This window comes from Lytechinus pictus, chromosome 15 (assembly GCF_037042905.1).
Source record: "Lytechinus pictus isolate F3 Inbred chromosome 15, Lp3.0, whole genome shotgun sequence".
In the NCBI taxonomy this organism is placed as follows: domain Eukaryota; kingdom Metazoa; phylum Echinodermata; class Echinoidea; order Temnopleuroida; family Toxopneustidae; genus Lytechinus; species Lytechinus pictus.
This window is the reverse complement of record NC_087259.1, coordinates 11,800,212-11,823,930: the sequence shown is the minus strand read 5'-3', so window position 1 is coordinate 11,823,930 and position 23,719 is coordinate 11,800,212. Positions and strand designations below refer to the sequence as shown.

General features: G+C 37.0%; 1 protein-coding gene across 2 annotated transcripts; it reads left to right on the top strand.

The window, feature by feature from the left end:
* Nucleotides 1-8: 8 nt before the first annotated feature.
* LOC129278349 (vesicle-associated membrane protein 4-like) lies at nt 9-17,395 on the top strand. 2 transcript variants are annotated; one of them, XR_010295855.1, is made up of 8 exons: nt 9-138; nt 9,153-9,299; nt 10,321-10,436; nt 11,350-11,450; nt 12,077-12,156; nt 12,506-12,557; nt 14,037-14,304; nt 14,541-14,686. XR_010295855.1 is itself a non-coding variant. In XM_064110361.1 (7 exons), exons 2-7 carry the CDS (start codon nt 9,234-9,236, stop codon nt 14,066-14,068), a joined length of 447 nt encoding a protein of 148 aa, XP_063966431.1. In that variant the 5' UTR covers nt 24-138; nt 9,153-9,233; the 3' UTR covers nt 14,069-17,395. The 2 variants fall into 2 exon arrangements, 1 of the variants encoding a protein (XP_063966431.1); XM_064110361.1 differs by having other exon boundaries at nt 24-138; nt 14,037-17,395.
* Nucleotides 17,396-23,719: the final 6,324 nt, after the last annotated feature.

The window sequence follows — 23,719 nt, the reverse complement described above, 5'->3', positions numbered from 1 at the left end:
GTACAGAGGAATACGCCATCTACGTTACCAATACCAGTTAGTCGGAGGCCGAAGACGACAGACGTAGATCGAGTTGGAAACTTTATTTTATGAAAACAAGCATTTAATTCTGCAGAATGTTTCTCATTTGAGTGAAAGGTGGGTATTTACCACATTTCATTAAATTCATGACATAGAAAATTAGTCATTTGATTTCATTCACAGTCTGTACTGATTAGCTATCGTACTCGGAGTCGATCGACTCGAGTCGACTGATCCCCGATCATTTACTATTTAGCTGAAGCGAAGCCAGGCAACCGTACGCACGGCCGGCGACCCGGGCCCTGGTCGATCGGCGACTCTGGCACTGCATGTTCATTGCTAACCCAGAGAGCTCCCGCCCGCTGCGCGGGCGGGAGCCCAGAAGCTTACCGTGTATTTTACCATTGTCACCGGACTAGGGTGATTTATGGTCTAAATATTTCTCCAAATGAATTGTGAAAACAGAAAGTATAGAATTACCACGATTATATGGATGAAGGTCTAACGAGTGGCAGATTCCTGACATCTGGGCACAGTCTGGAACCTCAAAAAAACGAAAAGTTCTCTCCTTCTACCCCGTCTCGATCGGCCATTTTTGTTAAAAATTGTAACAAAATGGCCGATCGAGACTGGGTAGAAGGAGAGAACTTTTCGTTTTTTTGAGGTTCCAGACTGTGCCCAGATGTCAGGAATCTGCCACTCGTTAGACCTTCATCCATATATACTTTCCGTTTTCACAATTCATTTGGAGAAATATTTAGACCATAAATAACCCTAGTCCGGTGACAATGGTAAAATACACGGTAAGCTTCTGGGCTCCCGCCCGCTGCGCGGGCGGGAGCTCTCTGGGTTAGTTCATTGCAAGTGCAACCACTGGCACTAGCACTTCCACTGCACTGCAGTTCCACTGCCTGTCACAAGTGTGTCTTGTCTTGATTTGTTTCATTTGTCAGTGTTTGAGTGTGACTAACGTGATGTAATGATGGCTGAAAATAATGCAGGGAATATTTCTGGCATTCTGTGCCGTGCCTTCTGCCTAGACAAGATAGCTGGCAGCCGTCTGTTTCGAGTTTTTTTTAATTTAAAGTAGGCCTACCGCCTAGGCCTAAACATTTTTTTAAATTTTTTATTTCTCTTTGTATGTACACTGTGATGGCTCGCGATCGTGCAGCTGCCATTAGGGAGCTAACAGTGCAAAGTCCCCCCGATGGGGCTCATCGATTTCTGTCTTTATTTCATGAAAATATATAAAAAGAACTGGACCAAAATAAAGATTATTATTCCGTTTTGGCCTGAAATGCACCAAAACAGGGAAAAATAAACTTAAAAGGAAAAAAAAACCAGTGACTTACCTTACCTTACCTTACCGCAAATACTGGAAGAATGCTGAATTAGCAGTCGAGCTTCCAGGTCTATCTTCTAATTTTGTCAGCTTCCTTCATGCTTCAATAAGTTTCAATAAGTTTAAGGAGGCAGTGGGGCAAGTTGGTGAAAATTGACTTCTCATATCCAGTTAAGAGTAGTGGGAATCATAATGCTTATCTTTCCAGTGTCGGTCTAGCCTGATTTTGAAGGTGTCTACTGTGGGAGCTTCAACTACCTCAGCTGGGAGAGAGTTCCAATCATTGACTACTCGGTGACTAAAAGCTTGCTTTCTCACATTTGTTCTGCATCTTGGCTTTACAAGTTTGAACCTATGACCTCTTGTAGTACTGTCAGCTAGCTGAAAAAAGTGGTCTGGGTTAAGCCTGTCGACTTCATGAGTGATCTTATACACTTGAATCATGTCACCTCTCTTTCTTCTGTACTCCAAGGATGGTAAGTTCAGGTGTTTAAGCCTTTCCTTGTATGGAAGATGTTTGATCCTGGAGATTACTTTGGTTGCTCTCTTCTGAACTCTCTCGACAGCCTTAGCATCAGCAATGTACTGTGGTGACCAGATGACATTTCCATATTCCAGGAGTGGCCGCACTAACCCTTTAAATAGTTTGGGGATAGTGGTCGAATCAAGACACTGGAAAGTACGTCTGATGCTGATTAGTACCCCGTTTGCCTTATTGACAGCATTTGACACTTGCTTGTGGAATTTTAGATCGTCGTCAATGATGATCCCTAAATCCTTTTCTTCTCTAACTGCATTCAGTGCTGTACTCCCGATGTTGTAGTGCTCTCTTTGGTCACCTGATCCAAGATGCAAAACACTGCACTTGTCAGTGTTGAATTGAAGTTGCCACTTTGAGGACCAGTCCATCAGTGAGTGCAAACTTGCTTGAAAAACTTCACATTGATTTGGAGAGGAGACAGAAGAGAAGGCCTTAGTGTCGTCTGCATAGATCCTTAGAGTGGATTCCATAACATCAGAAAGATCATTGATGTACAACACAAACAATGTCGGGCCGAGCACGCTACCCTGGGGCACCCCGCTCTTTACCGTGCACCACTGAGATCTGGCATTGTTTACAACTACCCTCTGGGTTCGGCCACTGAGAAAATCAGCAATCCAAGTTTTGAAGCTCCCTTGAATGTTGTATGCATCTAGTTTTGCCACAAGACGTTGATGGGGTACACTGTCAAAGGCCTTTCTAAAATCTAGGTAGACAACATCAACCTTTTCACCTTTATCCAGTAAGGATGTCCAGTCCTCTAGTGTCTGGAGCAGCTGTGTAACAGTTGATCTACCTGGGACAAATCCATGTTGGGAATCGCTGATTAGTTCATTCTCCATCAGATGATCAACGATCTTGTCTCTGATCAGCGACTCCATGATCTTACAGGGTACTGAAGTCAAACTTATTGGTCGATAATTAGTGGCTTCAGACTTGTTTCCCTTCTTGTAAACTGGAACAACGTGACTTGCTTTCCATGCTGAAGGAAGCTTGCCTTCTTTGAACGACTTAGTGTAGATGATGGCCAATGGTGTACACACTGAAGGTGCCGTTTCCCGTAAAATGCAAGGATGGATACCATCCGGTCCAGCACTCTTAAATTTGGAAAGCAGATCAAGTTTGCGATGTACATCCTCTGGGGTTATGTCTAGAGCAGATAAGCATCCAGCTGACTGTCTGCGTTCAAGCTGTGGGATGGAAGAAGTGTCCTCTTCAGTAAATGTTGTCTCAAAGAAAGCATTCAAGATTTCGGCTTTCTCTTCATCTGTTGAAGTGAAGGTACCATCCGTCTTTTTGAGATCAGGAAGCCCCTTTCTGGTCTTTAGATTATCAGATGCATATCTCCAGAATGCTTTTGGATCCGTCTTCACATTCTTCGCAAGGTCCTTTTCGAAGTTACTTCGCAGATCTCTTGTGAGGCATTGAAGAGCCTTTGCTAGTCTCCTAGCTCTAGCAATGTCAGTTGGGTGTTTAGTGACTTGGGCTTGTTGCCATGCACGATGCTTTTGTCCATGCAGTCTGAGTGCTTGATTGTTCATCCATCTATGCTTTTTCTTACGTCGCCGTGATGAAGAACACGGTATGTGTTTCTTCATAATGTCTGTCAAGATTGTATGGAAGAATGACCAGGACTGTTCAGTATCCATGTCCTTCATTGACTGTTCCCACTCAACTTTATCAAGCTCCTCACATATGTCATGGTATTGTCCAAGACTGAACTGAAGTTTGGGAAACTGTGTTTCTTTTTCTGGGGCTGAGAGTGTAATGGTCAAAATAAGCCCAAGATGGTCGCTCAATCCAAGAGGAGGCAGTGATTCAATATCATCAATCAAATGGTCATTATTAGTGAACACCAAATCCAGGGTGCTGTCATTTTGTCCTACTCTATGTCTTGTTGGGAAATGGACATGCTGGTGTAGGAAGCAGTCGGCAATGGTGTCTATGAACTCTATATCTGTGTTGCTTCTTCCAGTGCAGGATTCCCAGTCTATGTGAGGATAGTTGAAATCCCCGGCAATCAAAAGGTGGGCTGAGTTCTTATTGGAGACTTCAAGCATGAGATCACGTAGCTGGTTGTGATTGCTGACAGATGGACTTCTGTATATACATCCAGCAAGAAGTTTCTTTGAACCAGACAACCGCAGAGTTATCCACACAGACTCCTCAAATCCTGTTTGGATATCACAGTCTCGTATGAGATGGCGTAGTTCATGAGAAACATAAATAGCAACACCCCTCTTTCCATTTGGAAGATTGGAGTGTATGTCATATCCATCTAAATATAAGTCCTGTTCATTAAGTGGATTCTTGGCATTCTTTGGGCAGATCTCAGTCAGAAAGACCAAGTCCACTTTGTGTACTTCAAGAAGCATTAACAGTTCATTCCGCTTATTTAAAAGAGAATCACAATTTGTGTAGTATGCCTTCAGTGTACCTCTTTTCCTGTTATTTGGTATTGTTTGTTCTTGCTGAGTTTCATTATCAGAGTTTACCTGCCACTCATCATCATCAACAGTTGAGGTCAAAGTAGAGCAGTCACTGTCACCACCACTTGTGATAGATGTCACAGTTTCATCCATATCTCTAGTCGCATCATCGGTATATTTATCAAATTCACTATCCAGGGTGAATAAGGATATGTTGTTGCTTACATTGGATTTCCAAGTACATGTTCTTGTGGCACCTTTGTTCCCATCTGTGGCGAGTTGTTCCCTCCTTCCTCTGTATGAACACGCACCATCTGTTTGAATGCATTCATGTAGGTTCCTTCTATTATTGGTGATAGTAGACTGGTTATCTCCATTTGTGGCAAGTTCTTTGTTAGTCACTTCGTATGACAATACTTCCATTCTGCTATTGTATTCATGTGACGTTCTTCTCCTATCAACTTCAATATCACTTTCATTCCGCTCAGTGTTCAATCCAATGTTACCATCTCTAGCTACATTGTTTACTGTACATCCATCATCTTCATCAATTCTATTAACTGATCCATTGTTACTTAAAAGATAATACATTCCATTTTCATCATCAAAATCATCAGTTTCATTACAGTTACTAACATCTTCACTGCTGTTGTAAAGTGGTGTAAGGTCTAGTCACAGCTCCACATTTTTATCAGTATCTGTGGAATTCTGAGTCTTGGGATCATCTGAACCTTCGTAGTTGATATTAGAATTCCTAACTGTTTTCAACTGCTCACTCTGCTTCTCTTCTGAAGGATCAGTGTCATGGTCGAAATCTGTAGTTACATTTAACTGACGCTGCTCATTGCCAAGTGGTAAGTTAACTGAATCCATGTTGCTATTTAGTTCAGTTTCGTTTAGGGTTGCATGTCCTTTTCCAGTCTGTGGGGTATTAGCAGTGACCCCTTCATTGCCTGTCTGCACCTTGGGACTAGTGTTCACCTCACTTCGCTTCAAAATCCTAGGGATGTCTGACATCTGCCGCCCATCAATATGTGTACTTTCATTTAATGTTGGGAAGTCACTATACTCATCTCCCTCTCTGCTAGGTTTGGTCAGGTGTTTGTGTGACCGCATGTCATCATTGCTTGATATGTCAATACTTTCAACATCAGATTGCTTTGGTTGAGGGCTTTGTGTGTTTGAGCTATATGAGTTAGTCCATGGATTGCTGGATCTGTGAACATTTCCCATATTCACAATTCTACCTCCACGAATTATACATCTCTCACCATTGGCCCTACGCATTTTGAGTTCATCCCGCATCAGTTTGTGTGTTTTTCTTTCAGAGGGTGTTCGGTCAGGGTCAATAAATATATTCTTGTAGAACCCTTGATGTCTCAGCATTTTAGCTTTGTACTTACTACGGCTGTCGTGCACCTCCCACTTCCCTGGTTCATCCGAACTTAATGTATAAACATATATGGTCATTGAGTCCCTGTACAGATCGAGTTAGAACTTTGGTCTCTTTAATTGGTGAGTCACTGAGTGGAGCCAACGGAGTTCAGCGGAACAACCAAGTTCAGAGACCAAAGCTTTTGGTCTATGCCGTGCCGTGCATAAGAAACTTGCCAATTGGGAGCTGGACCATCGACAAAATGCAACGTTAACTGATTTCTTTCAATAATTTAGTAAATTAAAGTTTAGGCCTAGAATCTAGAATAGTTTAGACTAGAGTTAGATCTAGTTAAGTTGAGTTTTGCGTCAATATTTTTTGTTCTAACTAAAACGGCTCTTCGCAAAATGAAATTTGTAGCAAATGTTTGTTGAATGTAGCAGCTTGTGATGTAGCTTGCATAATTTGTCTACTTTTAATTGCAGGTCAAGTCCACCCCAGAAAAATGAAGATTTGAATAAATAGAGAAAAATCAAACTAGCAATACGCTAAAAATTTAATCAATATCGGATGTAAAACTAAAATAAGATAGTAATGACATTTTAAAGATCCTCTTATTTTTCACAAAATAGTTTAATATAGATCTATGCACATCTCAGTGACATGCGAATGAGACAGTTGATGTCCATCACTCACTATTTTTTTTGTTTTTTATTTGAATAATACATGTACAATATTTGATTTTTTACAGATTTGACAATGAAGACCAACTTGACTGAACAATAAACAATGCTTATTCCACATGTTCAGGGAGGAATTAATCTTTGTTTCACTTGACAGTGATGAGAAAATTAGAATATTTCATATAATAATATAAAAAAGAAATAGTGAGTGGATGACGTCATCAGTCTCCTCATTTGCATACCGACCAGGATGTGCATAAACTGCTTTGAGAAATTAAGCGAAACTTTAAAATGTCATAACTTTCTTATTTTACATTTGATTTTGATGAAATTTTCAGTGTTATGCTTGATGGATTTTTCTCTTTTATTCAAATCAACTTATGGTTGGGGTGGACTTGTCCTTTAATTGCAATTGCAATGTTTCATCCTCCATCTCAATTTTTTCACCTGCACCTGTATTGTAGTAGGGATGTCAACCTAAAAATTCAAATTATCTAGATCTAATTCAGATGTTCATGATGGCCAATGAAAAGGCCTTTAAAAATGATTCAAAATGACACCAAGATGGTCAAAATTGGACCAGTGGTTGCCAAGATACAGCCGATTCAATTTTTTTTTTTTTTTGCATTTTTTTAAATGCCTATTTGAAAACTTGATTAAGGCAGAGTCTGGTCTTCCTTGGTCATCTAACATGATAACCCCCAACAAGTACCTTAAGGACGTTCCACAGTTAAAGTAAAATCCATGTCATTTTCACCAAACTGCACATAGATACTTTAGAACCTTAATATTCGAAATATGCAAAAATTAACATAGGTCCATGTGCTTGATTTTTTGCTATAGAGCTTCGAAGTTCACCCAAATTGATGTTTTTAAGAATTGCGAATTCAAAAGAATTTGGCATTTTTAGACCGCCCAAGATTACTATAATGAGTTTAAACCTCTATTACTCAGTCAAAATACATGAAAAAGTCATCAAATTTCGCAAGAGAGTTAATAATTGTATCCTTAGAATGGAGAATCTATTTATAGTGCTATTTGTTTGCAATTTTAAGTTTAACAGCACTGTCAGTTCTTAAAAATGGCGTAAAAGATAACAAAATCCCAATCTAAAAAATGTAAAATTTCAGTAACAAACTACAAACGTACAATAAATGCTGCACTTTATTAAAAATCCATGTCATTTTCACCAAAATTTGCAGAGTTGTAGAGGAAGGTATACCTAAGAGGTACAAACATTAAAAAATAGGGGTTCATGTGCTTGTTTTTAAACTATCAGCATTTTTAATAGAGCAAATGTGCTTTTTAAAACACCAAAAATGCGCCGAATGCTTAGTATCTATGTGAATAAAAAATCAAAACCACTCTACCATTTATTCAAACTCGGGGTAATATTCGTGATTCTTGGCAGCACTGCAGAGTAAAGTATTTTGAAATTGTAGAGAATATTTTTTTGAATGGTCCATGGAATAATTGAATCTTCATGAAATAACGCATCGGATCTGCAGTTAAAGTACAGAAGATGAGAAAAATCAGCTCATACCCGCAGCTAATTAATCACCTGTTCATCCATTGTGACGTCAGCGCGCAGAGTGTAAACTATGCGCAGATCATAATGCGCACAAACATAACTGTGGAACGTCCTTAAATAACTGATTTAGGGAGGATATTCTTCTTTCCCTGCCAGATCCCGTTTTTGAACGCTAAGTATAAAAATTATACAATGGCTGAAACACCTATTTCCTTCCTCCATTTCTCTGTTAGTTTTAATGTAGCTGCCTTTGCTGTGATAGATTTCTTACCTGGTGATTTCTTGACAGATTTAGAATGTTAAAGAGATACTGATAACTTTTCCTTCAATATTCAGTGAGCCTGGACCTACCTTTTCTACTGCACATAGGTACGGATTATTTACATGATTGGTTGAGGATTCTAACGTCAAGGATGATACTGTCAGTGCAGGAGCTCCCCTTTCATTGCGAAGCCAAAGACTATTGACTAGGGTATCTCCTTCCACTTGCCAAACATGGAAGTCAAAGAGAGACTTTGCGCCTGTACTCCTGAATGTGCCTTCCAGCCGATCCAACTGACTTGCTCTGACCTTTGTGCCTCAAGGATACACCTTGCATGTCTATTTATTTTCCCATCCAATGCAGGTTCTTGGGAAAAAAGGAAGGAAATGTCATGAGAGTTGCCTACATAGGTATCTGTCTTCTTGTAGTTGTAGTAGCCATATTACAAGTGATTCTCCTCTTCTGTCTTGTCTGTTGTTCTGAAAGAGAAAGGATGAAAGAAGAGACTGTCTTTTGCCATCAGATATTTATTCATGCTCTGGACTGGATACAGACGTATGTGTCTACCGATATTGTCCATGACATTCCCTCTTTGTGGGAGTAGGAAATATTGACAAGAAAATACCTTCAGTATGAAAAATTATTCCTTATTATTAGAACTATTAAATTCTATGGTATCTTTGATACTGCACCATTTTCCATCCTCTACACACCAAACAAATGGGCTTCTTAGCTCAGTGATACAAAGTTTTTGTTTAGAAAAAATTGCCTTGATTGATGTTGTTTCTTTTATCTCTTTGCATAGCAAATATATAGGCTATAAACTTGGAGAATGTCTTCCAATTTGGAGCTAAAGAGACTCCCATATTGGCTATGCACCTGTATACAGTAATCTAATACCGACTTTACATACCGGTATTTATTATTTTCATTCTGTTCTGGTTTTTCATTTTCTCTCTTCTCTTCAGATCAAGTCCACAAGTGTATTTATTAGTCTGCCATTCTTCCTATAGAAAATGTCGGTACAGTAGCCTTGCAAATCATTGATAATGCCTCCAAAATTTAAACGTCACCTCCGAAGCGGAGACCTTGCAGGTGCTGATGAGATCGAAAGGGTGAGTATCATTGTATAACCCCCTACCCTATGATATTCAAATAACTTAGGCTCTAGTAGGCCTACTCTTGCAGGGAAAATATACTTTGATTACAATGTGAATGGCTGTAACAACTGATTCAGCTATTATGCATTGCACAATATGAATACTGTACAATGCACATGTAACATAGAAACTTGATAGTCTGAGCAATGTGCATGTATAAGAATTGCATATGGCCATAATTAGGCTAGGCAATGGCACTAGATTTGTGCTGTAGACATGTGTCCCAAAAAGTCAATAGGTGAGTTGGCCTCAAACTTTCTTTCTATATTTTGAGTGAACAATTTATTTAAACTTAGCGACATCTTCACATTTTCTGGCAGCTAAATTGATTACCTATTGATGTGACATGTTTCCACGGCTCCTCTCAGAGGCTCACACAGTCCTAGGTCAGCATAAAGACTTACAATGCCTATTTTTAGCTACTAGCCCACACAGTATAGCATATAGGGATGCACCAATATGCATACATGCATTTCCAGCCTTATTTTTCACTATTTAGGAAATCTTGAGGTAGGTTTTGAGCAATGCCTGTGATAATAATGCTAATAAAGAATATATTAAGGTAATGCTTTTTAGCAGAAATTTTTTTTTGGCCTACCTACCATAATGGCAGTGGACTTCTGAGAAAGCCCTTGGGCCAATTTCCTTTGGAAATTTCATGCCAGCCTTAATAGGCTGATTGCATTTTTTTTGTATTGCAGTAAAAGTTCAGCTCACCGGATTTAGGTAAAAACAAACTTGGATAAAATCAGAAATTTGATCTGAATTTAACAACTAAATGAATAAATCCATTTATTTTCTGATTCTTTGAGGCTTGTAATAAAGAATGTCAGCTATGTGTGCTAAAAATATGCAATTCATGTTGATTAAAGGGTATATTATAAAAAGCATACTTTTATATTTCATTGTCACTCAATAAAGTTCACTGTTCTGCAATATAGATGATGAAAATATTTTTTTCTTCTTAATTATCTAGGTAAACCTTCTAGGTGAATACCATGATGATGAAGATGAAGAAGAAGATTTCTTCTATAATAGGAGTCCAATGCCTAAACCTGGACGGAATAATCAGAGTAACTCAAAGATACAAAAGTATGAGCCACACTTAATCATGTTTAATCCAACCTTTATTTTTCACTTTTGTCTGACATCTGATGTTTAGATTTTTTTTCATTGCATGTGTTTTGATGATATTCTCTTTAAAGGTTAAAAGAAAGTTGTTGCAGCAATCAATTATTTCTTGAGAAAGTCTTAAAATCAAGGTTAAATGCCACCATATTATTATAGATTTAGTTCTGGTACATCGAAATAAAGTTATCATTGTGAAATCACAAAATCTTACCTGAAAACCAATTATTCTATTAAAAGGATCACAAACACAAAAAGCCATATGTGAGATAGTGTATTAATATTGTTTGAAAAAAAAAAAAAATGAACTTCTGTGCTTATTTTTCTCATTTCTCAGCAATTACACATTTTCTTCCAGAGTAATTTTTGCACATATGTTTTATTTGTACATAAAGACACATGGTGGTCATTTTATTAGATTATGTTTGAACTTGTTTTGAGATCGTTACCACAATTGATATTTAACTTTTATAATATACAATTGCAGGACACTATAATTGTCTCACTTTGCATTACATATATTAAGGATTATATGCCATCCACCAAACATCTTTCTGGCAAACTCCATTTTATACTCGTGATGGTTTGAAATCTTTGTTCAATATTCCAGGTCTGATACAGTCTAGAAGTTCTGTAGGTCCACCTTGTGTAAGTTGATCTTCCGTAGTCAACTACTCGCCTATTAAAATTGAAGCATTTTTTAAAAGGCTGGTATATGCAAAACATGTTGTATATTTTGCATAATGTAAACAAGTGGTTTTGATCCAAAAAGATATGACTTTTAAAAGGCAGATTCTGCTATGTATATGCGACATTCATGGGTGCACTTCTTGGAGATTAATATGTCAGCTGATCTCTTTTTCTTTATTTCCTATAGAGTGCAAGGCCAGGTAGATGAAGTTGTAGGAGTAATGAGGGGAAATATGGAGAGAGTCATTGATCGGGGAGAAAAACTTGAAGATCTGGAAGAAAAGACAGGTATTTTTCAGAGTGGTGTTTCATAAATTGTCACTTAAAATTTGCAATGAAATCCTCGGTTATCATGTACGTATGTAGGCTATTCTGCACATCATAGATGTTGACCAGGTTATGCCTGAAGAACATGCTGTACTGTTAGTCATCAATGACAATGTACATTAAAATTATCATGCATGATAATAACAACATTCCGCTTGTATATGGCGCTCAATACATCAGAACAAAGTCTGAGCACTCTGCAGGTACATCATTACCCAAGTAATTGGATTCTGGCATGCCTGCTCGCAATGCATGCATTCTCTGCTCCCTGTGGAGTATTCCAAAAAGAATTCTTAGGTTCAATTGCTAGGCATACTACATAGGGTTTCGCCTCCCACCGGATACCCATTAAATACCTGGTGGGTGTTTCATAAAGCCGTTTGTAAGTTAAGAGCGACTTTAAGAACAACTGGTGATCCTTTCTTGTTGCAAATGGTATTGAATTGGCAATTGTTTATTGCGTATAAGAAGGGCCAGAGATAGGCAAAGTGCGGATTGACTGTTTCGATTTGAAAGGGGTATATAACTTTTAACTGTAGATGTTGATTTATTTTTTCTTCTCTTTTTTAATTCATTTTTTGTTGCAGAGGATCTCATGTACAGTGCATCCATCTTTAAAGTTAGTGCGAAGGGACTTCGAACACACTTCTGGTGGCAGCAATGCAGGGTAAGGAACCTTGTCTTTCAAAATCCACTACTAAATGTCTAAAGTACAAGGCAGTGAATCTATGGGATTGACGTGATTTGGCTGGTGCAGATTGTTGACTTTGCATGTCGTGGCTTTGCTCCTAGAGAGTTCAAAGGAGTTAATCAAATTAGTCAAAAGTACATGTAGGCAGAATAGCTTTGAAGAGAATATGAAAATTACTATATTCTAAGGCCTAGAAGAAAATGAACCACCTTTATGGATCGAGGCCTGTTAGTTTTATATTGCCACTTTACATATCATTCACATAAAGAGAACTTTGGTTTATATCTTTGCCTGATTCAATTTTATATCTTTTTATATTATGTAGATGCGGATTCTATTATTAGTGGTGGTCGTTATCATCCTCCTCATTATTTTCAGTAAGTATATTTGTACATGTGTGTGTGTGTCTCAAGATAATGCTGTCCAGTGGTTCAAAGCCATACATTGTATATGACTCAAGTCTCAAGATAGTCTGGGGTTTGGGATTATGTCCCGGGTATGACACTCTTGCCCCCAGGCAAGGTCTTTTTATCTGTAGTGCTCTTTTAGCATTCATCAAAGTGTGAGGAATTATTGGAAACAATGTTGTGAATAAACACAAAGGGTTACTTCAAGATCGGTTTTCAATTTTTACATGAAAACATAATGATGCTGCTGAACTTGTCTTGAACACTGAATGTAGATTTCCAAAAAAATTCTGATAAAAAAACTGAACATGCATATGTAGTCGTAGCAATTTCAACTCAAGTTTTATTTTAAGTTCAGCGTTAGGCACTTTTGCCACCAAACTTGATATCAATCATTGCATCAGATGTAGTGTAATTTCAGCACACCATATGGTTTAGAGTATTCAGTTGTAAAGAGACACAAATATTCAATTCTTCCCTACGTGTGGAGAGTACTAAAACAAATGGTTGTACCTATACTAAATTCTAAGCAATTTCATTTATTGTTAATCTTTGAATTACCTTCAAAATCGAAACCTACCCTGTATCTTTTTCCATTTCATTGTTTATTTTATTTGGTTTGGATGTGTAGGAAACGATGTGAGTTTGTAAAAATCATGTTTTTTAGGAGTTTCCTACACGCATTTAAATCAGGTTTGCTTTTTAGGTTCCTCATAAAAATGTTCTTTACTTGAGTCTTTTCTGTATCCACAAAATGTGTCCACAAAACTCGCTAAAAACTAGTATCAAGTTCTCCTGACTGAAAGATGAGATTCTCAGTTTTAACTCAGTATTACCATTAGATGATCCTGACCTCCATTACAAAGGGAACAATGCACCATAGAATGTTGCTATTGAGATGTAAGAGAATAACGTTGGCCAGTCTATTGAAGCACCTATACTCTGTTTTGCCAAGGTGACAAAGGGAGGATTAGAGCTCAATGAAGTTTTCCTGGAAAGGGTCATCAAACTAGCCCTCCAAGTTGTCACACTAATTAGGCATATCCTGTTCTTGATTATAGAGAACTATTGGGGTTCAAACTAAAAGGAATACTCTGTTTTCAGGAAGAAGAACAAAATTGTAACATAAATCCACAAAAGACAAAATATGGTTCAAATCAAAACTTTCAAACTCCCCCCCCCCCAAAAAAAAAAATGGGTTTGTTTGGTATAGTGTGTAGAAAAAAATATACTCTTTCAAAACCTTCTTAAAAAAATGATATTTGACGATTCTGACCAAAACCATTTTGATATCCTCTCACTGAAAACCACACAGTGTGACCTTTTGTGGGATACTTTTGCCATAACTGGTCACATGTTGCACATGTAACTATTGTATCAACATCAGAATGTGTACATTGCAAGACCATTGTAGGAATGAATCTTGAATTTTTTTCTTTTTTTTCGCAGTTCCGATCATCTTGAAGACAAGGAATAAGTGACATTGGCTGACTACACGTGTTGGTTGCTTTCAGAGAAAAACAGAGGTTTGGAAGAAATTAACTCTTAGAGATATGTGAGATCTACCAAGTATTCAAGCGTAAGCAGTGTTTTGTAAGGATTATTATTCATTTTGGAGCAAACAGTTATATGCTCCAAGTTTCGTAGAGGGCTGATATTCGGGGATCTTTGCCTTTATATACAATTCAAATTTACCTGGATTTGAAAGAAAAGAAAAGCCTTGTTAGGATGAAGAGGGCTGATATTCAGGGATTACTGCTTTATACAATTCAAATTTACCTGGATATGAATGAAAAGAAGAGGGCTGATATTCGGGATTATCGCTTCATACAATTCAAATTTACCTGGATATGAAAGAAAAGGAAAGCCCTATTAGGATGAATAGGGCTGATATTCCAGGATTATTGCTTTATACAATTCAAATCTACCTGGATATGAAAGAAGAAAAAAAAGCATTGTTAGGATATGATGCGACTAAGTTCAGCAATAGTTTTCAAAGTGTTCAGATATGCTCCATATCTGAAAAAAAAATGTCTGAAGTTTTTGCAGACAAACCCTTGACATCATGATTCCATTATGATGTAATGACCCATGGCATCGATGTTCTTAATCCAATTATTGCTGTGTAAGCCATGTTGAACAAAGTTCTGTGTAAGTCTTTGCAAACTAGGGACATATTGTTTTGCACAAACTCTTCAAAGAATTTTGTTGATCAGCATCTAATTCACAAGAAGAGATTCTCCTGCCTCTGCTTCATATTTTGATGTCAAATTTCCTTGGTGACTTCATGCACAAACATATTGAACAGTTTCCAGGCAAAACGAACCTAAACGTAGCCTCCCCATTTTGCGCTTAGACCCAGAAGCAATTCTTGTGTCCCAGGCTCTCATGAATCTTTTTCTTCAATCAAAGACATCTTCAGACGCGTGTCACGTTACTTGATTACATTTCCATCGTGAGACTTTCTCTTGTTATGCATTTTGAAATTCTGCAAGTTTTTATGCTAGGGCCCAGAAGCAAGTTCTTGTGTCAGAGGTTTTGCACACCACAAACATGTCTTGATCTTCAAATGTCAGTGCCCGTTGGTCTTCCTCTAACACTTCTCATTGGATGATACTTCATAGAAATTTTTTGACGGCATTTATTTCACAAAATATATCATTCTGCGTCTGCATCAAATTTTAATGTGAGATTTCCCGGGCAAGTTAATATGCAAACATAATGAACAATTTCTAGTCAAAACAAGCCTAAATGTAGCTCTCATGAATCTTTTTCTTCAATCAAAGACATCTTCAGACGTGTGTCATGTAACTTGATAACATATCCGTTGTGAGACTTTCTCTTGTCACGCAGTTTGAAATTCTGCAAGTTTTTATGCTTGGGCCCAGATGAAGCAAGTTCTTGTGTCACAGGCTTTGCACACCACATACATGTCTTAATCTTCAAATATCAGTGCATGTTGATCTTCCTCCAACACTTCACATTGGATGATACTTTAAAGAATGGTACTGGGATTGTCAATGTTGGGATCATGAGCAGGGGCCCATTTCATAAAGGACTGGCAACTGTTGTAACTTTGCCATTATGGCAACATGTACCATGGTAACAGGGCTCAGTAGCCAATCAGAATCAAGGTTGCCAACAGTTGTAACTCTTTATGAAACAGGCCCCTGGTCTTCCAAACAGTTTACAGGCAAAACAAGCTTAAACTCAGTCTCTCCAAATGTGCTCAGCTGCAGAATAGAAGATTCATTTCTGTGTAACCAGGGAAGTGGGAGATATGCTGACTGAATTGCATTTATACAACAAAGCAGGAAAAGTGGAGTTTCCCTGAACAAAGTGTTGTGAATTTCTGAGTGGTGTATATTTTATGAAATGATAAGTTACGGTAATGAAAATAGATTAATCACAATTGGGTATAAAATCCGAAATTGAGTTGAAAATCAAGTGTGAATAAGTAAGTGACAAAATGGTTTTTATGATATATGAAAATAATGATCGCGGTATTTCAAATAAATAATATAAATCGGGTGTAATATAAAATCTTACCGTATCCCATACGGCTTTGGCTCAACTGCTTCCCGCCAAATTGTAAAATGAAATAAAATTTTTTGAGTGTTATACTTTATATGTAAATTAACTCAACTTGCTGTCCACAAGAACCAGAACCGGGATAGAACCAGAGACTGTGCAGTTGTGCGTCTTATCTTCATCCAGGGTCAAATCCAGTTCAGATCTCACGTATCAGCATGTGATGTGAACTCGACCGTATGCACGAGATACGTGTGCCCTAATTATGGCAAGCCATGTGTTCCAAATACATATACTACTATATTTCACAACAGAAGTAAGGGAGATTAAACTCACTGTGAAATGCCAGTCATCAACACTCCTGTATGGTTGAAGTCAGTCCTTTGCTTCCTTGCATATAGATGGGCAGTGGAACCATTCATAAAATAAAAAAAACATGTCCATATATTCAATCACAGTTCTTATACTCTCTGTAAGCGGGTCTCCCTGCACTTTTAGTGCATTAGTCATGGTACAACTTAGAACCTAAAAAAGAAAGGAAAGAGAAACAGCGATTGTACACAAAACACGGGAATGATACCCAAAATATTCTCTTCTCTTTCGTCTGCATAAATAATAATCCTATTTTAATAATCTAATTTTTACAAAAGACTAACAAAATCTATACATTATAATGAAAAACTATCTACTCTACATCTAACACTAAAATATAAAACATTGTCTATCAATTCAAATAAAAACATACATATACACGTACATCAAAACCAAAATATCATTAAAAATATTTACATATCGAAACATACCAATATAGACTTGGAAAAAATATATATCTTTCAGAACAAAAGTACTGTCAAGTGGCAAAAGTTATGTCTTAAAGCAAAAAAAATTACTATTATAACAAGGAGAAGTAATATAAATTACCATGAAAAAACAAATCTGTATTAAACACTACACATAAATATGTCACGATATACATAAACAAATATAAGAATAATAACAACATAAACAACAATCATATTTTTATAATCAATTCTTTACGAAAAACTAACAAAATCTATACATTTAAAGAAAAAAAAGAAACATCTACTCTACATCTAACACTAAAATGTAACACAATGTCTATATCAAATTCAAATAAAAACATACAAATACACATACATAAAAACCAAAATTTCAATAGAAATATATACATATCAAAACATACCAAAATAGACTTTGCAAAAGATATATATATATTTCAAAACAAAAGTAATGTCAAGTGGCAAAAGTTATGTCTTAAAACAAAAAAAAAACTTTTATTAGAAGGAGAATTAAAAATAAATTAGCATTAAAAATCCCTAAATCTTCACGTAAACAGCTACAAGAATGATAGTTCGAACTCAAAGCAGCTGATTCACTGTTGGCTCTCTTTCAGCATGTTCAACCTTTCATGTTCTTCACTTCTTTTTCCAATATGCTGAGTTGTCCATCATCGATATATATGACACCAAAGATAGAAGAACTTCCTGAAGTCGGGACGAATTGTCATCAGATGCCATCAACACATGGCAGCATTAAGACATTCATCTTTACTTCTTCGCCATTCCCATTACTGCGTCTGTGATCATCGTCGACCTTGAACAAGTCCTCATCCTCATATGAAATAATGTCTTCATAAAGATCTTGGGTAGCTTGCTTTACCCTGTCACTTAACCCATCATCATCATGACGATTGTTGTTTACATCTAAGATGTCGTTGTTGTACGCTGGGGTATCGGGGTTAACTATTTTATTTAGGTTATCCGTGTCATTCGGGGTACGAGTGTCACTCGGGGTATTCACCCGGAGTAAATCCATTAAAGCATCGTAATCAGCTTGAAGATCAACTGACAAACAATTTTGATAAATCAGTCATGGGCTTTTGCCAAAATATTTCTTTATACTGAAAAGGCCACATATTTAAATGATTAAATATATCTCCATTTATTTCTTCAAACAGTGCTTTTGAAATACAGTATTTTCAGACTTTGACGTATTTTGAGCAGCATTCGCTAAATGTGAAATCTCATTTGGTAATGATATTGTGATTATGAAAGCCAGTCATATCTACAATTAATAAAAAAAAACAGAATGAGTATTTATAAACACCAATTATGAATTTTAATTTGATTGTAAGCAATATTAGCATTTAAATGTTAATAATTTTCATAAAAGATGTGTGGTCATTGTAAGTTGTATACAAAATCTACATGAAAAATTCATGAAATATTTCAATAATAAAGTGTTATTAGACAATTTCTTAATGAATACTTTTTACATACATGTAGAAATAGTCCATTTGTTATCTCTGATATATTGATATAACTTGTCGTTCGAGCTTATATCGTTTACCGAATACAGTGCTGGTAACGGCCTCCTTGGTTGTAGATAAACATCTATTTTATTCGATTTGCTGTGTTGAATTCTATAACGGTGCTTCATGGTAGCAGGTGTATGCTGTATAGATATGGAAAAAAATAAAACAAAATTATTAGTTATAAATGAATATAATTGATCATTTTCATTTATTCAAATTAACTTATAGTATTTGATAAAGATGGAATAGTGTTATGTTGTAATTTCAACAAAATCTAATTTACATATAAAATGAGCTTGAAGCGATAAAAAATATTTGGGATCAACAGGTTATTAAGTTGAAATGATATACAAATATATTTTTAGCTTCAAAAGAATCATATTTAAAAAAAAATTCAAGTCTTATATTATACATTAGAAACAAATACTTGATAGTAGAGATTGAATTACTTATTTACATCGATCCATGTTTTAATTTCATCAAAGTAAGAAAAATAAAAAAATGACATACTTTTTATAGTGTCTGCATCTGAATGTATCTCTAGTGTGTACGGCCGGGGTCTATGGGGAATACAGCTTTGACACATCTGAGATAAACGCATTGAATATATTCTCTTCCTTGTTTATACCTGTAAAGAAATTCTGAAAATATGAAGAGTAGTATTCACGCTTCCTGCCATGACTTGGTAAACTGGCTTTCAACTGACGCCAATGGCCTTTCAATTTTATTAGTAGTGAAATCTTCATTTCTCTATTCAATAGAATGATTTACAGTTTCATGGAAGTTTCCATGTTTTGACAAATTCGCGTAAGCTTTCCAACAGTCTGAGACTATGGTTGTTCCTGGAAGAATGTATGACTGGATTAACGGAAGCAAAGTTTTGTCTCACTGCGATCGTTAACAGCAAATATGAAACTTTTTCGTGAGCCCTCTTCGATTCCTCCGAATACCCATTGGCCATCCACACACACGATGACCTTTATGGTATTCCCGTTTTCCGACTTAACTTTCATCTATTTGAACTATTTTTCAACACCACCTAATTTCTCTTGCTCCATTATTAGTAACCTCGCACGTTTCACGACAAAACGTTTCCCAATCAACAGCAGTGTTCGAACTTATTTGTAGTTGTTGAACAATGAATCTTTAAGGAACATCATAACACCACCAATACGTCAGTTTTAACGTTTCGTCAACACCTAAGTAAGGAAAATAAAAAAATGACATACTTTTTATAGTGTCTGCATCTGAATGTATCTCTAGTGTGTACGGCCGGGGTCTATGGAGAATACAGCTTTGATACATCTGAGATAAACGCATTGAATATATTCTCTTCCTTGTTTATACCTGTAAAGAAATTCTGAAAATATGAAGTGTAGTATTCACGCTTCCTGCCATGACTTGCTAAACTGGCTTTCAACTCATGCCAATGGCCTTCAATTTTATTAGTAGTGAAATCTTCATTTCTCTATTCAATAGAATGATTTACAGTTTCATGGAAGCATCCGTGTTTTGACAAATTCGCGTAAGCTTTCCAACAGTCTGAGACTATGGTTGTTCCTGGAAGAATGTATGACTGGATTAACGGAAGCAAAGTTTTCTCACTGCGATCGTTAACAGCAAATATGAAACTTTTTCGTGAGCCCTCTTCGATTCCTCCGAATACCCATTGGCCATCCACACACACGATGACCTTTATGGTATTCCCGTTTTCCGACTTAACTTTCATCTATTTGAACTATTTTTCCAACACCACCTAATTTCTCTTGCTCCATTATTAGTAACCTAGCACGTTTCACGACAAAACATTTCCCAATCAACAGCAGTGTTCGAACTTATTTGTAGTTGTTGAACAATGAATCTTTAAGGAACATCATAACACCACCAATACGTCAGTTTTAACGTTTCGTCAACACCTAAGTAAGGAAAATAAAAAAAATGACATACTTTTTATAGTGTCTGCATCTGAATGTATCTCTAGTGTGTACGGCCGGGGTCTATGGAGAATACAGCTTTGATACATCTGAGATAAACGCATTGAATATATTCTCTTCCTTGTTTATACCTGTAAAGAAATTCTGAAAATATGAAGTGTAGTATTCACGCTTCCTGCCATGACTTGGTAAATTGGCTTTCAACTGACGCCAATGGCCTTTCAATTTTATTAGAAGTGAAATCTTCATTTCTCTTTTCAATAGAATGATTTACGGTTTCATGGAAGTATCCATGTTTTGACAAATTCGCGTAAGCTTTCCAACAGTCTGAGACTATGGTTGTTCCTGGAAGAATGTATGACTGGATTAACGGAAGCAAAGTTTTCTCACTGCGATCGTTAACAGCAAATATGAAACTTTTTCGTGAGCCCTCTTCGATTCCTCCGAATACCCATTGGCCATCCACACACACGATGACCTTTATGGTATTCCCGTTTTCCGACTTAACTTTCATCTATTTGAACTATTTTTCCAACACCACCTAATTTCTCTTGCTCCATTATTAGTAACCTAGCACGTTTCACGACAAAACATTTCCCAATCAACAGCAGTGTTCGAACTTATTTGTAGTTGTTGAACAATGAATCTTTAAGGAACATCATAACACCACCAATACGTCAGTTTTAACGTTTCGTCAACACCTAAGTAAGGAAAATAAAAAAAATGACATACTTTTTATAGTGTCTGCATCTGAATGTATCTCTAGTGTGTACGGCCAGGGTCTATGGGGAGTACAGCTTTGATACATCTGAGATAAACGCATTGAATATATTCTCTTCCTTGTTTATACCTGTAAAGAAATTCTGAAAATATGAAGTGTAGTATTCACGCTTCCTGCCATGACTTGGTAAACTGGCTTTCAACTGACGCCAATGGCCTTCAATTTTATAAGTAGTGAAATCTTCATTTCTCTATTCAATAGAATGATTTACAGTTTCATGGAAGTTTCCATGTTTTGACAAATTCGCGTAAGCCTTCCAACAGTCTGAGACTATGGTTGTTCCTGGAAGAATGTATGACTGGATTAACGGAAGCAAAGTTTTGTCTCACTGCGATCGTTAACAGCAAATATGAAACTTTTTCGTGAGCCCTCTTCAATTCCTCCGAATACCCATTGGCCATCCACACACACGATGACCTTTATGGTATTCCCGTTTTCCGACTTAACTTTCATCTATTTGAACTATTTTTCCAACACCACCTAATTTCTTTTGCTCCATTATTAGTAACCTCGCACTTTTCACGACAAAACATTTCCCAATCAACAGCAGTGTTCGAACTTATTTGTAGTTGTTGAACAATGAATCTTTAAGGAACATCATAACACCACCAATACGTCAGTTTTAACGTTTCGTCAACACCTAAGTAAGGAAAATAAAAAAATGACATACTTTTTATAGTGTCTGCATCTGAATGTATCTCTAGTGTGTACGGCCGGGGTATATGGGGAATACAGCTTCGATACATCTGAGATAAACGCATTGAATATATTCTCTTCCTTGTTTATACCTGTAAAGAAATTCTGAAAATATGAAGTGTAGTATTCACGCTTCCTGCCATGACTTGGTAAACTGGCTTTCAACTGACGCCAATGGCCTTCAATTTTATTAGTAGTGAAATCTTCATTTCTCTATTCAATAGAATGATTTACAGTTTCATGGAAGTATCCATGTTTTGACAAATTCGCGTAAGCCTTCCAACAGTCTGAGACTGTGGTTGTTCCTGGAAGAATGTATGACTGGATTAACGGAAGCAAAGTTTTCTCACTGCGATCGTTAACAGCAAATATGAAACTTTTTTGTGAGCGGCCCTCTTCAATTCCTTCGAATACCCATTGGCCATCCACACACACGATGACCTTTATGGTATTCCCGTTTTCCAACTTAACTTTCATCTATTTGAACTATTTTTCAAAACCACCTAATTTCTCTTGCTCCATTATTAGTAACCTCGCACGTTTCACGACAAAACATTTCCCAATCAACAGCAGTGTTCGAACTTATTTGTAGTTGTTGAACAATGAATCTTTAAGGAACATAACACCACCAGTACGTCAGTTTTAACGTTTCGTCAACACCTAAGTTTTTGACAAATGAAACCAAGTATTTTTCCGAATTGATTTGACAGCACGATGACGTTTCTTATTTTTAGTCGCATCACACTGCCATTTGTATTCATCGAGACGATCACAAGTTATAGCCAATCGCATTTTTTCTCCACATACATCACACATATTTTCACGAGCAATGATACAGTAATCACTAAAAGGTTACAGTTTTGTCCCAAAGTACAAATCTCACCAAGTCGTCATAACAACAAATGTTATCACTAATATCTTTTCCATTATACGTCTTTTGCCCCAATTTCCCTTGCTGCAAGAAGATGAAACTTCTGTACTCAGTACACTGCGTACATGTACAGGTACATCTATTTTCTTCCCCTGCTACGAATTCCTGTTAACACAGCAACTTCGTGGTACTCTGCCGTTTGCCTTGTCCTAATTTCCTGTGCTGCCAAAAGATAATGCTTCTGTATACAGCATGCCGCATAGATCTATTTCCTTCCCCTGGCTCATGTGGTCAGCCTCTTTTGGTTTGATAAGGTGCTACCTACTTGGTTTACGCAACATAAGCATACCGGTACATACATGTAAGACCCGAAATTGCTCCAAAAATATGTGCATCTCCAGAAACGTTATTCCTGTCTTGAGTTAGATCTATGTTATCAAACGTAATGATCGATTAGCTAAAAATTAAGCAGAATCAAAGGACATCCCTTGTCAGATCTTTATCATGCATGGCAAAAAAAATATGGCTGTGAAGTGTGAGTTGAACTAGAAGTCGCAAGCTACATCTAAGCTTGATTATATTTTGAGTCTACGCAAAAAATAAACAGAGAGTCAGAAGGGGCCTAAGCTTTCGATCCTAGCAGAATCTTCGTCAGAGGCAAAAAATAAACAGGAAGAAAAAAAAACGATGATTAAGCATTGCCATTCACTCATAAGGCTGCAACATTCATGCAGACTACTAAGGCTAAACTAAGCTACCGAACAGATTATACAGCATCATAAATAATTTGATCCAGGGCATGCGGGGTGAGGGACCCATTGCGCGTCACTACCGTACCGTAGTGTTCGGGCACGGATGCAGTAGCGCTAGAGCCGCCCGAGACGAAGTGCATGCAGGTGACTGTCGGAAGTTATCAATTACAAGGTAGAATCTAAAGTTATATTGATCTAAGTTCTTGTAGGCATAAAATGAAGAGGATGTAAA

Excerpts from the sequence above, each read along its gene's own strand:
- LOC129278349 (XM_064110361.1), top strand. The coding sequence starts at position 9,234 with ATGCCTCCAAAATTTAAACGTCACCTCCGAAGCGGAGACCTTGCAGGT. Across the intron at positions 10,437-11,349 it reads AGTAACTCAAAGATACAAAA|AGTGCAAGGCCAGGTAGATG; the intron begins GTATGAGCCACA and ends TATTTCCTATAG. Across the intron at positions 12,558-14,036 it reads CATCCTCCTCATTATTTTCA|TTCCGATCATCTTGAAGACA; the intron begins GTAAGTATATTT and ends TTTTTTTCGCAG.